General features: G+C 67.5%; 1 protein-coding gene across 1 annotated transcript; it reads left to right on the forward strand.

Moving 5' to 3' along the window:
• The first annotated feature begins 6,881 nt into the window (after positions 1 to 6,881).
• On the forward strand, positions 6,882 to 13,653 carry LOC116498201 (transcription factor E2F2-like). Its single transcript, XM_032202460.1, has 6 exons — positions 6,882 to 7,040; positions 11,774 to 11,861; positions 12,106 to 12,325; positions 12,413 to 12,571; positions 12,784 to 12,898; positions 13,174 to 13,653. The coding sequence occupies exons 1-6, from the start codon at positions 6,882 to 6,884 to the stop codon at positions 13,651 to 13,653; spliced, it is 1,221 nt and encodes a 406-aa protein (XP_032058351.1).
• Positions 13,654 to 14,089: the final 436 nt, after the last annotated feature.

Here is a 14,089-nt window from a genome sequence, read left to right on the forward strand (position 1 = left end):
GGGTGGCCCTGGGGGCTACATGACCCCCCCCCAGAGGAAGGGGTGCTAATGGGCTGCAGCTGCCCAGAGCCTTGCCCTTCCCTGGGGGGCGGCTGCTTTGTGCCCCCCTCCTTCTGTCCCGGTCCCTGGGGCAGCGCCCTGGGGAAGGGCTGCCTGGAGCAGAAATGTGCCCCCCCCCGCCCCAAATATGAGCCTTCTGGTTCCCCTCTGGCCCCGAAGCAGATGTGACCCAAGCCTTGGGCTGGCTCAGCTGCGGGGTGGCTGCAGCACAGCTGGGCCGGATCCTGCTCCCCGGGGAGGGCAACTGGCTGCTCAACCCCCCCCCGGCAGCACCATCACCTCTGCCCCCTGCTCCCGGGGTCAGGGGCACGGCGCTGGTGGCATCTGGGGTGTCCCCAAATTTCCGCAGCCTCCAGGTGAGATAATTCGGGGGGGGAGGAGGAGGATGAGGAAGGCAGCGGGGGGCTCGTGCAGATGTGCAAACCTCTCCCCATGCGTGTGCCCCCTGCCCCCCAGGAGCGTCTCAACCCCATGGGGTGATGTGGGGCCGTGGGTGTCTGGCCAAAAAACACTGCTGCCTTCTCTGGAAATGGGACGGGGACGGCTCCGCACCCGGCACCGACAGACATCAGGGTGCCCCAAATCACCTCTGGGACCACTGAGGGGGGGGACTGGGGCCCATCAGGGTGTCCCTCTGCCCTCTCGTCCCCACAGCTGGAGGCTCAGGACCTTGTTTCTGCTCGTGTGGCTGAAAATGAACAATTATCCCACAGCGATGGGCAGTGAGACCCCAATGCCACAGCGGGGCCACCCGCACCCCCAGCCTGGGGGGGATTTAGGGGGTCCCCTCCCCATGCCCCTTGTTGGGGACCGGGATTCCCGGGTTTGGCAGCGCCATGGGCTCAGTGCCAGCTCCTGGTGGCCGCGTCCCATTGTGGCCACCCCATGGTTCCCAGACCCCCTGCAGTGGGGACAGCGTCGGGGACAACCCCTCTGCGTGCCACCACTGCTGGGACCCCCACGCCGTCTCCCTTCACAGGGCTGTGGCGTGGCGCCGATGCTTTCCTTGGAAATCCTGATTTTTTTTTTTTAATAAAAAAGGGACAAAATACTAAAAATAGCCCCCGCTGCTCCAGTGGGGCCGGGACGGACGTTACGGGGCAGCTTTCTCGTAACAACCCCCCCGCGTCCCCCCGAAACCATTCGGCACCACTACAGCTGTACTGCCGCAACCCTCGTCTGCCTTTCATCTGGGGAACGAAAGGATGGGAAAAAAGGGGGGAGAAAAAAAAAAAAAATAATAATAAAAAAAAAAAAAGTGGGGTGCTGCTGGGAAAGCGGCCCCGAGCGGGGTGCCGGTGCTGGTGGCGGTGGCCGGGCCGGCTCTTGGCAGCCGGGAGTCTGATGCAATCGGCGGCGCGGTTCCCCACCTGTATTTGCCATTGTGTGCCCGGAGCTGTTTGCAGGTGTTTGCTGGCGCCGCGCTGTCTGAGCCGCACTTCCCTCCTCCTCCTCCCGCTGCCGGCCCGGCCAAGGCCTCCCGGCCCGCCGCCAGCCGCCGCCGCGCTGGGACCCAGCACACGCACACGCGTGGCCTCGTGCGCGCCCGCGCCGCCCGGGCTCGCTCGTGGGGCGCGCACGCGGGAGCTTGCACGCCCGGCGTGGTGCTCGCACGCCCGTGGTGCTCGTGGCCGCGCGTGGGAGCGGGATTGTGACACAGCCGTGCTTGGCCGCGTGCCGCCGTGCACGCACGGCCAGTGCACACATGTGCTTTTGCATGCGTGTGCACACGCGTGCATGCTTGCACACGCGTGTGGTCGTGGTTCCAGCCGTGCAGACACACGGATGCGCTCCCGTGAGGGCACGCGCGTGTGCACACGCACGCTGGCACAGACACGTGTGCACCCCTCCCCGCTCGGCAGCCACTCACGTGCTGTGCTGGGACATCCGTGTGCGTGCACGGCGTGCACCAACACACACGCACTGCTGCCGGGGTGCAGCTCACACGCGTGTGCACGCCCTCCACAGCAGATGCATGCACACCCAGCCGTGCGTGCACAGCTCCTGTGAACACATGCACGCTTGCACACACACACGTGCACGCACCCACCCACGCGTGCACGCACCCACACGCGTGTGCACACACGTGTGCACCCAGCAGGGACAGCCACACGCACAAAAGCCCCGTGCAGTGGCGGGGGGGGCTCGGGGCTCCTGCTCAGCCCCCCAGCAGCCCCCTCCCCTCCGACCCCCCCAGACCACCGAGCAGCCCCAGGCTCCCCAGGTGCAGCCCCCAAATTTGCCAGGACCCGGATCCGAGCTCCCCCCGTGCCTCAGTTTCCCCATCCGCACGGAAGGAAGGGGCAGCAGCTCCAGGAGGCAAACTGGGACAGGGGAGGGGCGCTGCTGGGGAAACTGGGAACGGCTGGCGGCGGTACTGGACCAACCTGGCTCCGGGAGCGCTGGCACGCGTCCCACGTCCCCTCTCCTTTCCCACCAGTGTCCCTCTGGTTTCAAACTGGAGCCAGACCGGTTTGGGGGACTGACTCCGCATTAACCCCTCCAGCTCCGTGACGCTGCTCTGGTTCTTCCCGGCTCCGCGCCCCCTCCCTCGGGGTTAGCAGGGCTGGCACAGGGCACAGGGGTGAGGGGTGGGGGGGCTCTGCTGCCCCCCAGGATGTCCACGGGGGGGTTGGGGGACAATGGGGTCGGATCCGGCACGGGGCCACCAGGACCACCCTGACCGCCCGTCTCCCCTGTGGCCACCAGCGCCAGTGGGACGTGGGCACCAAGGCACAGCACGGTGAGGTGGGGAGGGGGCAGCAGGGGGGACACGGCCACATCCACAGCCCAGCGGCTGCGGGGGGGACCCCCAGGCTCCCCGCCAGGACGTCTGGGACCACCGGGAACACATCTGTGGGTTGTCCCCAGGACACTGCCTGGCCTCCCCCCCATCAAGGTCACCCCTTGTCCCCAAGGTGGGGATGAGCCTCGCTCATCAGGACCCCGAAGCCCCCGCAGAAGGTGAGCGTTGGCTGCGCCCCCCCACCAGCCCCGCTGCCCCTTCCTCGCCTTTCCCTTTTCCCGTCCCTTTTGGTGCCTCCGGGATGGGGCTGTGAAACCCCACAGCTCCATTTTTTTTGGGGGGGACACCCCAAAAAGCACCACGCATGGGGAGAGAGGCCCCACACTCATATCTGGGGGGGGGCTTCATCCATAGCAGCCCCCGGAGAAGCCACGAGGGTTTCTGTTCTGCACCTGGGGGGCAGCTGGTGGCCGGGTGGTGGTGGCCACTTGCCCCTCGGCCCTGCCCCGACCTCCTCCCCCTGTGTCCCCTGGGGTCCCTCGCCCGGCCGGGCGGTGCCGTGGGGGGGTTCGAGCTGTCCCAGCTGCTCAGAGCCGTGGCGAGGGCAGCCGTGAGCCGGGCTGGGGGCCTGCAGCACCTCCCCACCGCCGTGTCCCCCTGTCCCCGCGTCCCTCCGTCCTGCCAGGTGTGCCCCCCCCGTCCTGCACCCCTCTGTCTGCCTCCGGCTGTCCCTTGCTCCCTGCACCCCGAGCCCTTCTGTCACCCCCTGCGCCCCCAGGTCCCTCCATTCCCCTGTCCCTGTGCCCCCCCATCTCTGTGCCCCCCCATCCCTGTGTCCCCATGTCCCCCCCCATCCCTGTGTCCCCTCATCCCTCTGTCCTTCTGTCCCTCCCTCTGTCCCTCCTCCAACCCCATGTCCCCCCATCCCTGTGTCCCCACATCCCTGTGTCCCCATGTCCCTCTCTCCCTCCATCCCTGTGCCCCCTCACCCCCCCCGTGTCCCTGTGTCCCTCGTCCATCCCCGTGTCCCCCTGTCCCTGTGTCCCTCCATCCCCGTGTCCCTGTGTCCCCTCACCCCCCCCGGGTCCCTCTGTCCCTCCTCCATCCCCCTGTCCCCCGCATCCCTGTGTCCCTCGTCCATCCCCGTGTCCCCTGTGTCCCCCTGTCCCCCCCTGTCCCTCCTCCATCCCCCCCTGTCCCCCTGTCCCCCCGCCCCGTCCCCCCGTGTCCCCGTGCCGTGTTCCGCAGCTCGCTGCTGCCGCCCCCAGGAGCTGAGGGGGAAGAGCCGGGGCCGGCGGCGCTGCCAGGGCCGGGGGGGCTGCTCCGGGGCTGCTCCCCCCGCGGGGACCGACAGGGACACCCCGATGGCCCCTCCCCGTGTGTGGCAGCAGGGTGGCCACCAACCACCGGGCAGGGGTCCTGTGGCCACCACCAGCCACCAGGCAGGGGTCCCATGGCTACCACCAACCGTCAGACGGGGGTCCTGTGGCCACTGTCAACCATGGGCAGGGGTCCCCGTGGCCACCACCAGCCACCAGGCAGTGGTCCCCGTGTTCACAACCGACCCTCAGGCAGGGGTCCCATGGCCACCACCAGCCATGGGCAGCAGTCCCCGTGGCCACCATCAACCATGGGGCAGTGGTCCCTGTGGCCACCACCACCAACCAGGCCAGGGTCCCCGTGGCCACCACTAACCATGGGGCAGGGGGTCCTGTGGCCACCACCAGCTATCAGACAGGGGTCCTGTGGCCACTGTCAACCATGGGGCAGGGGTCCCCATGGCCACCACCAGCCACCAGGCAGTGATCCCCATGGCTACCACCAGCCATCAGGAAGGGGGTCCTGTGGTCACCACCAACCACCAGGTAGGGGGTCCCTGTGGCCACCATCAGCCATGGGGCAGGGGGTCCTGTGGCCACCACCAACTATCAGACAGGGGTGCCCGTGGCCACAACCAACCCCCAGGCAGGGGTCCCCATGGCCACCATGAACCATCAGGAAGGGGTCCCTGTGGCCACCACCAATCCCCAGGCAGGGGTCCTCGTGGCCACCACCACCAACCAGGCCAGGGTCCCCGTGGCCACCACTAACCATGGGGCAGGGGGTCCTGTGGCCACCACCAGCCGTCAGACAGGGGTCCCATAGCCACCACGAACCACAGGCAAGGGTCCCCGTGGCCACCACCAGCCACCAGGCAGGGGTCCCATGGCTACCACCAACCATCGGGCAGGGGGTCCCATGGGGCCACCACCAACCCCTAGACAGGGGTCCTCGTGGCCACCACCACCAACCAGGCCAGGGTCCCTGTGGCCACCACTAACCATGGGGCAGGGTCCCGGTGGCCACCACCAGCCATCAGACAGGATGTCCTTTTTAGTCCTCCCCCAGCCCCAAAGTGGGAGAATTTGGACAAAACCAGTGCTTCCTACAAACCCCATCGGTGGGCGGAGGGCGGGAGGCCAGAAGAGGATTCCCCCCCCCCCCTGCAGCCGGTGGGGGCAGAGATCTGCACTTTGCTCCCGCTATCAGCAGAAGGGCTGGGAGGCTCCGCAGGGTGCTCATGGGGCCGCGTTGGGACACTGGCATTTTGGGGTGGGGGGGCTGCCTCCAGCCCCAGGACGGGTTTTTCCCATTTTCCCCCAGGAATCTCAGCAGGATCAGGCCCCGCTCCTTGGATTTATTTTTTTTTTTTGGGGGGGGGGGGGGATTGGTGAGAAATTCCTCCCTGTGCCTGAGCTGCAGCCCCGAGAGTGGGGGCTTTGGGATTGGAGCGGGGGCGTGGGGGATCCAGCCTCAATGGATGAAACTCGGGGTCTCTTTTAGGGTGAAAACACAGAGATTTAGGATCCCGAGGCCAAATCTGCTGCTGCTGACTCCCTGTTAGAGCACCCACCCCCCGCACACCCCCGCCTGCACAGTCCCCGTCCCTGTCCCAGTCTCAGTCCCAGTCCCACATCCCTGTCCCAGTTCCTATCCCAGTCCCAGTCCTAGTCCCCATCCCAGTTCCCAACCCAGTCTATCCCAGTTCCCATCCCAGTCCCCATCCCAGTCTCAGTCCCCATCCCTGTCCCAGTCTCGGTCCCAGTCCCCATCCAAGTCCCAGTTCCTATCCCAGTCCCAATACCTGTCCCAGTCCCCAACCCAGTCCCAGTCCCAATCCCAGTTCCCAACCCAGTCTATCCCAGTTCCTATCCCAGTCCCAGTCTCAGTCCCATTCCCAGTCTATCCCAATCCCAGTCCCTGTCCCACTCCCAGTCCCTGTCCCAGACCCCATCCCAGTTTGTCCCAGTCCCAGTCCCAGTCCCCGTCTGTGTCCCAGTCCCAGTCCGTCCCAGTCCCCACCCGCCGATAACCCGAGCAGGTGGCGCCAATTCAGCCCCGCCCCCTACTTTGCATACGAGGCCCCTCCCCTCCCTGCCGCGCGGCTCCGCGGGCTGCGGCGGGGCGGGGCGGTGGCGGCGGCAGCCAATCAGCGCGCGGCGTTTTCCGCGGGAAATCCGAATTTCGCGGCACGGCGTTTGGCGCTTAAAAAAAAAAAAAAAAAAAAAGGCCAAAAAAACCCGGGGAGAGCGAGGAGGAAAAGCAGCGGCCGGCACGGAGGGGGGGGGCACAACCGCGGGGGGGGCACCGGGACGCGCCCCCTCCGGCCCCATCCGGGCCGAGCGAGGTGATTTTGGTGCCGAACGCAGCGATTTTGGGGCGAAACGCGGTGTTTTTAGGGCCGAGCGCGCCTTTTCCGCCTTCCTTTTTCCTGCCCCCCCCCCGCGCCTTTTTTTTTTTGAATTTTTTATTTGATTTTTTTTCCGGGGTGCTTTAGGTCCGCGCCCGGCGGGTTCCCACGACCCCCCCCCCCCAAAAAAAAAATCAAAGCCGCCGGTGATGCCGTGACCCCCCCGCCCCGTGGAGCCGCTCGGTTCTCTTCCCCCCCCCCCCCCCAAATCCCTCCCCCGGGCCGGCTTCTCGGAAGGACTTTGCAATGCTGCGGCTGCCCCGGGGAGTGTCCCCAGCCCCGGGGGGGGGCGCGGCCCTCCCGCCCCCCTCTGCCCAGCGGCCCCCCAAAAAAACCGTGCCGGCCATGGGCTCCTCGGAGCGGGGGGGCTCCGCTTTGTGCAGCCCCCCCCTGCCCGCAGCCTGCTGCAGCCGGGGCTCCTCGCAGGGGGGGGGCTGCCTCTTCGCCACCCCCCAGAGCCCCCACCTCAGGACCCTCCGATCGGCCTCGGCGGGACGGCTGCCGGTAAGGTGTCTGCGCCCCCAACCCAGCTTTATTTTATTATTTTTTTTTGGGGGGGGGGGGGCGGGGGGATGGGAGGGGGGCAGGGGGGGAGCTGCCGGCCCGGTGCAAAGAGGGGATGGGGTGGGGAGCAAGGAGGGGAGGGGGGGCAATGCCAGGAGCCCCCCCCCAGGTCGTGCAGCTCCTCTGGGGGTCCCCCTGCACCGCCGGGCCTTGGGGGGGGGGGGGGGGGGCAGGGCACGGGCGTTTCTCAACTTCCCCGGCTGCCTCCCGCCTTCCTCTTTTCTCCCTTTTTCTGCTTTTTTTTTAAACATTTTCATTTATTTCCCCCCCACCCCACCCTCCCGCTCTGGGTTGCTGCCGTGACCCGTCCGGGGGGGGGCACACGGGGCTGGGGCGTTGCAGCTCCGCCGCCCAAGCTTGGTTCCCCCGGGGTTTGCAGTGGTGTTTTTTTTGTGGGGGGGGGGGGGCTCGACGTGAAACCATCCTCTTCCTCCTTGGGAGGAAGGAGCCGAGCTGGGAGCTGCTTTATTTTTATTTTTCGAGGGCTGTTTTATTTATTTTTATTAATTAATTAATTAATTTATTTATTTATTGGGGGGGGGTGCCGGTGACAGCCCCATTGGGCCGTGTCACCCAGCAGTGACAGGCGCTGCGCTCGCACAACCCGTGGGTCCCAAATGGGGAAACTGAGGCTGCCCGGTATCGGGGCCCGCTTCTCCTGGGGCCCCCCCCCCCCCCAAAAAAAAAAAAAATCTGCCCGGTCCCGCTGGCAGCTGGGGCTGGCATTTAATTCCTGCCGGCCCCGGGCGTGCGTCCAGCCCTCACTGTGCGCCTCTGTTCTCCCCGGGGCTGGAGCCATCCCAGACCCCGCTCGCTCCCAGCAGCGTCCCGATTTATTTGGTTGTCCCCCCTTCCCTGGGCACTGATGCCTGGTGCCAGCTGGGGACGGCGCTGCGGTGGGGGCAGAGTTTTTATTTTTATTTTATTTATTTATTATTTTTTTTGCTCTCCCCAAACCCATGTGGGTCTGTCCTGGCTGCTGCCTTCTGCACGGCCCCGTCCCGGGGGGGGGCTATGGGGCCACCTGTCCCCTCCCCGGCTTTGGGAGCTGCTTCTGGCCGCCTTTGTCTCCGCACAGCGTGGGATGCCGTGCCCTGTGCTGCTGGGGGTGATTATATTCAGAGACACTCAGCGCCCCCCCTTCCCATAAAACACCCCAAATCCCCCCAAACGCAGCGCCTGCGTTGTCGCAGGGCTTTTTGGGGTCTCTTTGGCATTGCCACCCCTGCTCGGTGCTGTGCCCGGGGGGTGCTCGGGGTGCTCCTTGCCCACGTCCCCCCACCCTGTACAGCTCCGGGGGGGGCTCCCGTGGTGCTGGGGGCACCTCGCTCTGTGCTGGGGGGTCCTGGTCAGTCCCAGTGCTGGCTGCGGGGTGCGCATCGAGGTGGAGACCCCGCTCCTGGAGACCCCACTCCTGGGGACCCTGCTCTTGGGAACCCCGCTGCAGTGGCTCGTGGCCCTGGTGGCTCGGGCACGCTCCCGAGCAGCACCTTTGTGTGCAGAGCCGGGGCCAGCAGATAAGGAGCCTCCTCCCCGCTCCCACCTGCCTGCGGGACTCGTGCCATACAGGCAGGGACACTCGCCCCAGCTGCCTCCCGTGGCCATGGCCAGGAGCCCACCCCGGGTGGTCCCGTGTCCCCTTGCAGGAAGGCAGGCCGGGTGTCCCCCGTGACCCCAAAAGACCCCAGGTTTCCCTCGGTGTCTGCTTTGGGGTCCCCAGAATTGGCCAACGCCTCTCCCCCCATTTCGGAGCCGTGTCAGCCGGGGCCGATCCCACCCCACTGTTGGCCATATGGGATCCCTGTAGGTTCTCTGTAGGGCTGCCAAGGAGCCTCGGGGAGCGCCTCAGCCTGCAGGAGGGGGGGGTCCCGGCCCTCCCCACCCCCTCTGTGCTGGGGAAAAGGGGTTCAGAGTCCGCTGTGGGTTCGGTGCGAGCGGGCAGGGCAAGGCAGTGCAAAGAGCAGCTGGGGCGGGGGGGGGGGGGGTGGCAGCACCATGAGTGGTGCCCTTTCCCCTCGGGGGGGCACCGAACCCCTCAGCACCCCCCCAGCTTTACTGGGGGGTTTCCTTGACCTGTCCCGATCCCACAGCCACCCAGCGGAGGGGTGACTTTGGGGTGCTGCAGATGGGCGTGGGGGTGGTGGGCACCCTGTGGGCCCCCACCCCGCTGCCAGGGCTCCTTCTGGCTCCGTGCCACCCCCCTTCAGCTTCTCTCATTTGGGAACATCCCTTCCCTGCTCCGTGCAGGATTTGGGGTTTTTGGAGGGGTCAGAGATGCCCCAAGACCCTCAGAGGGGCAGCAGTACCCCAGGGTGCTGCCGTCCCCATCCCAGACCCGATCCTTCCCAGCTCCCCATCCTACAGCTGGGCGCTGACCCCCCCCTCCCCACCTCCAGCCCCCCAAAACCTGGCTTTAGCTGGGGGCTCTGCAAAAAAAAAAAACACCCACCCCCCATATCCCAAAGGGCAGGGAGGGCGGCATCCCATGGCCAGACCCAGCACCCTTGGCACCACCACGTCCCCAAAACGGTGTTGGCACCCCGGGGTGCCCCGTGCCCCCCCAGCTGGGCCCATCGTACCCCCCTTTACCCCCCTTTTACTTCGGGTGCTGCTTTTCCCACGCCCTGGGGAGCGTGGGGGGGTGGCGGGGCTGGCTCCAAGGGGGGGGGCCCTGGGTGTGTGTGTGTGTTTTTGGGGGGGTGGCGGTGACGGGCAGAGCCCGGGCAAGCCCGGGGAAGGCAGCGGCGCTGTTGAAACCCAGCGTTGGCAGGAGGAGCGCCCGCGGCCCCCGGGGGGAGAGGTTGCTCTGATGCTTGGGCTGGGCGCTGGGTGTAGCCCCTGGCGCCGGGGCTGTTGGCAGGAGGAGCTGGCGGGGGGCCCGGACCCCCCCTTTTTTTTTTTTTTTATTTTTTTTTTAATCCCCCCCCCCCCAACACCTCAGGCTCCTGCTGGCGCTTCCTTTCCCACCCCCAGCACCGTATCGGGGCGCTGCGGTGCCCCCTCCCCAGGCTGGGGGTGGTGTTGGGGGGGTCCCACGGTGTCCCCAAGGGTGGGGGGCTTGGGGTTTGGCCGCCTGCTCTGGTTCTTTCCGTCCTGTCCCCCCCCCCGTTGGGGTCTGGCTGTGCCTGGCTCAGCTGTCGTGTGCCTAATCCTGCCCGACCGGGGGGGTGGCAGCTGGGACGCAGGAGGGGACCCCCTTGTCCTTTGTCCTTGGTGGCCGTGTCCCAGCCTTGGCTGGAGCCCCCCCCCCCCAGCTGCACGAGGGGACCAAGTTGTCCCCCCCCCTCCTGGCTCGGCTCCGTGCCTCAGTTTCCCCACTGCTCCAGGAGAGGGGGAGCAGCCAAAGCCCTGCACTCCTGGTGACGGGGACACGCGGGTGGCCACGGCTGGGGGTGTCCAGGGGGGTCAGGGTTTGGGTTCCAGCAGGAGGGGGGCCCTGGGTGTCCCCCCCCCCTCCCCGTTCCCACCCCAAATCTCGCTGGCAGCTGCTCGGGGTCTGCTGTGGGGCAGGCGTTTCCCATGCGCTCCCCGTTCCCCATTGGGGTGCCGGCAGCTCGGGGGCAGAGCCGGGGATTGGGGCAAACCTGCTCGGGTGTGTGTGGGGGGGGGGGTGCGGGGGAGGCAGCGAATTCCCACAGGAGCTCGGGAGGGACCTGGCTCCCTGGGGGGGCGGAAAACAGCCCCCGGCGCCTCTCTCCTGCCCCTCCCCACGGAGCTGGGTGCGCTCCCCGGGGAGCCGGAGCTGTGCCGAGCCGCCACCGGGACCCCGCTGCCATGAGGGACGTGCTGGGGGGGGCCCTGTGGGACAGCCCGGCCTGGGAGCAGGTATGGGATGGGGGGGGGATGGGGGGGGATAGGGAGCTCTGGGGGGAGTGGGGAGGCACCGGGGGGGGGCACTGGGGGGCTGCTTTCTGCTGCTGAGCCAAATTTTATCCCCCCTCTCTCCAGGGAAAGTCCTCGTGGTTGTGTGAGGGGATGGGGGGGGTCCTTGTGTGCATTGCTGTGGGGGGGGGGGGCGATTTGCTGACACCCCCGGCTCTGCTCTGCCCCCCCCCCTCTGCTTCCTGGGGTCCCAAAGTGATGCTGGAGGTTGGGGGGGGGGTCCCTTGGGGGTTACACCAAGGAGCTGCTTGGCAGGGTGTCCCCTCCCCAAGGACCCCATGGACCCCCTCCCTCCATTGCCCCCCCCCCCCCACTTTGCTCCAGCTGGGTGCAGGTGGCTGGGGGCACCCACAGGTGGCGGCGGGGTCCCCGTGGCGGGGTGGTGGTGCTGGGGAGCAGCCCCATGCCCCTCAGACCACCCGGGGGGGTCCGCAGGAGGGGGGCAGGATCTGTTCTCGCCGCCCCCTCCCAGCAGTTGTGGGTGCCGGCACCTCCCGTTCCCAGGGCTCGGCCCCCCGGAGCCGTGCCAGGAGCTGGGGGCGAGGGGAAAAGGGGAAATCCCTGCGGCTTCCCCGGGCAGGAAGCAATTGGGAGGATGTGGGGGGGTCCGGCCCCCCCACCCCAACCATCCCTGGTGGCCCCATCGCCTGCACCGGGGTGCCGAGCGGGAGCGCTTCCCATAAGGGGTGTTGGTGTCTGGTGAGGGGTCCCAGGGCTCCGCGATGCTCCGGGGGGGGGCTCCGGGGGGAGCCCGGCCCTGCCCCAGTGCGGGTTTTTCTCTCCTGCTCCAGGCCAAGCGGAAGCTGGACCTGGAGGGCCTCGACTTCCGCACGCCCAAGGGGAAGGGCAGGACCCTGGCGCAGCTCCCCAGCCCCAGGAGTAAGTTGGGGTGCCGAGGGGGGGGGACACCCCCGTTTCGCAGGGCTGTGCGGGCAGAAAAACCCCTGGAGGATGGGGTGGCGGGCTGGGGAGGCAGATCTGGGCTCTTTCTTGGGTATTTTTCCACCAGTTTGGGGATTCCACCAGGTTTAGCGACCCCAGCGTGGCCAGCCCCGTGCCGCCTCCGCCCCAGGCTAAGGAAATGATGGGGTGGGGGGGACACGGCTCTCTGCTTTCCCCGCAGCCCCCAAATCCCCCGGGGAGAAGACGCGCTACGACACCTCGCTGGGGCTGCTGACCAAGAAGTTCATCCACCTGCTGAGCGAGTCGGCCGACGGCGTGCTGGACCTCAACCGCGCCGCCGAGGTGCTGGGGGTGCAGAAGCGCCGCATCTACGACATCACCAACGTGCTGGAGGGCATCCAGCTCATCCGCAAGAAGTCCAAGAACAACATCCAGTGGATGTAGGCGACGCTCTGGATGCGCGGGGTCGGTTTTTTTGGGGAGGGGGCGGCTCGGGGGACGGGGGGTCCTCACCTCTCCGCCCGCAGGGGGACGGGGATCTTCGAGGACGCGGCGGTGGCGGCCAAGCAGCAGGCGCTGCGGGGGGAGCTGGCCGAGCTGGCCAAGGGCGAGCGGGCGCTGGAGCAGCTCCTGCAGGACTGCGCCCTGCAGCTCCGGCAGCTGACGGACCACGAGGACAACCAGAGATATCCTTGCCCGGGGAGATTTGTGGCCGCGGGGGGCTGGGGGACCCCCTCCGAGTCCTATTTTCTCCCTTCCTTTTCCCCGCATGGCTCTCCCGCGTGTCCTTGGGGGGTCTTTGCCTGGTGGCAGCGCTGTGGGATGGGGAATTGGGGCCGTCCCGCTCGTGGTCCTGCTTTTTTTTTTTATTTTTTTCCTATACCTCCTCCCTGCCCACGCTGGCGTACGTCACCTACCAGGACCTCCGCACCATCAGCAACTTCCAGGAGCAGACGGTGATCGCCGTGAAGGCTCCCCCCGAGACCAGGCTGGAGGTGCCGGACTTCAGCGAGGTGTGTGTGGGGCCGGGAGCTGTCCCCCAGCAGTGGGGTCGGTGCCAGGATGCTGCCGTGCCCGCCCCGTGCCCCGCGGTGCCATCTGGGGCATCTCACGGGTGCAGCCCAGCATTGCCCCGAGCGCTTTTGGGGTGTCTCCATGGGGCTGTTTGACCCCGAGCGGGTCCTTTAGGGGTGGTGGGTGTGGGGTGATGCCCTGCTGGGACCTCACACAGGTTGGGGGCAGCGGGGTGGGCTCTGGGTGCCCCCTGAGCCCTGCTCTGCCCGGCCAGGACAACTTGCAGCTCCACCTGAAGAGCACCAACGGCCCCATCGAGGTGTACCTGTGCCCCGAGGAGATCCCGGAGGACAGCCCCACCAAGCAGCACGGCGTCCCCTCCGCCACCACTCCCCCCCCGCAGGACAGCAGCACCCACCCCTCCCTACAAAACAACCCCGAGCCCCCCGGCGCATCCCCGCAGCCCCTCCACGGGCACCGTGCCCCATCCTTGTCCCCGTCCCTGCCCCTCTCCAGCCCGGGGGGGCCCGGCTCCCTGCTGGAGGTGGGGACGGGGCTGCTGGGCTCCCCCCAGCACCTCCTGCAGCAGACGGAGGACCAGCTGCCCTGCGCCCCCTCCTACCTGGACTCGGGCCCCTTCGTCACCTTCTCGCCCCCCCTGGAGCAGGACGACTACCTCTGGGGGCTGGAGGACGGCGAGGGCGTCAGCGACCTCTTCGAGGCGTACGACCTGGGGGAGCTGCTGAAGAACTGAGCCTCTGCTCCCCGATGCCACCCCCCTTTTGCCTGCTGTCCCCCCCCCCGTGCCTGTCCCCAAGGTGGGTGGGATGGAGAGCGCAGCGCCCTGCGTGGCTCTGCCTTGGTTGGGGGTTTGGGGGTCCCAGGGCTGGTGCTCCCCTCCGTCACCCCCACGGCTTGAGGGCTGCTGGCAGACCTGGGGGGGCTTTGTGTGCATGGCATGGGGTTAGGGGCACCCCAGCCCCCTCGGCAGCACAGAAACCCCTGCCCAGAAGGGGCTTTGCTGGGTGTGGGGTCACATTTTGGGGCTGCTCTGGATGCTCCCCAGTCCAGCTGGTGCTTCGGGGTGGTGGCTGCTTGTTTGGGTATTACGGGGCAGGGTGCAGCTCTCCTGGGGTTTGAGCCGATGGATGGAACTCCACCGAGGTGGTGCTTCCCCCCCCCCGGAGCTG

Source organism: Aythya fuligula, chromosome 23 (genome assembly GCF_009819795.1).
Source record: "Aythya fuligula isolate bAytFul2 chromosome 23, bAytFul2.pri, whole genome shotgun sequence".
Classification (NCBI taxonomy): Eukaryota; Metazoa; Chordata; class Aves; order Anseriformes; family Anatidae; genus Aythya; species Aythya fuligula.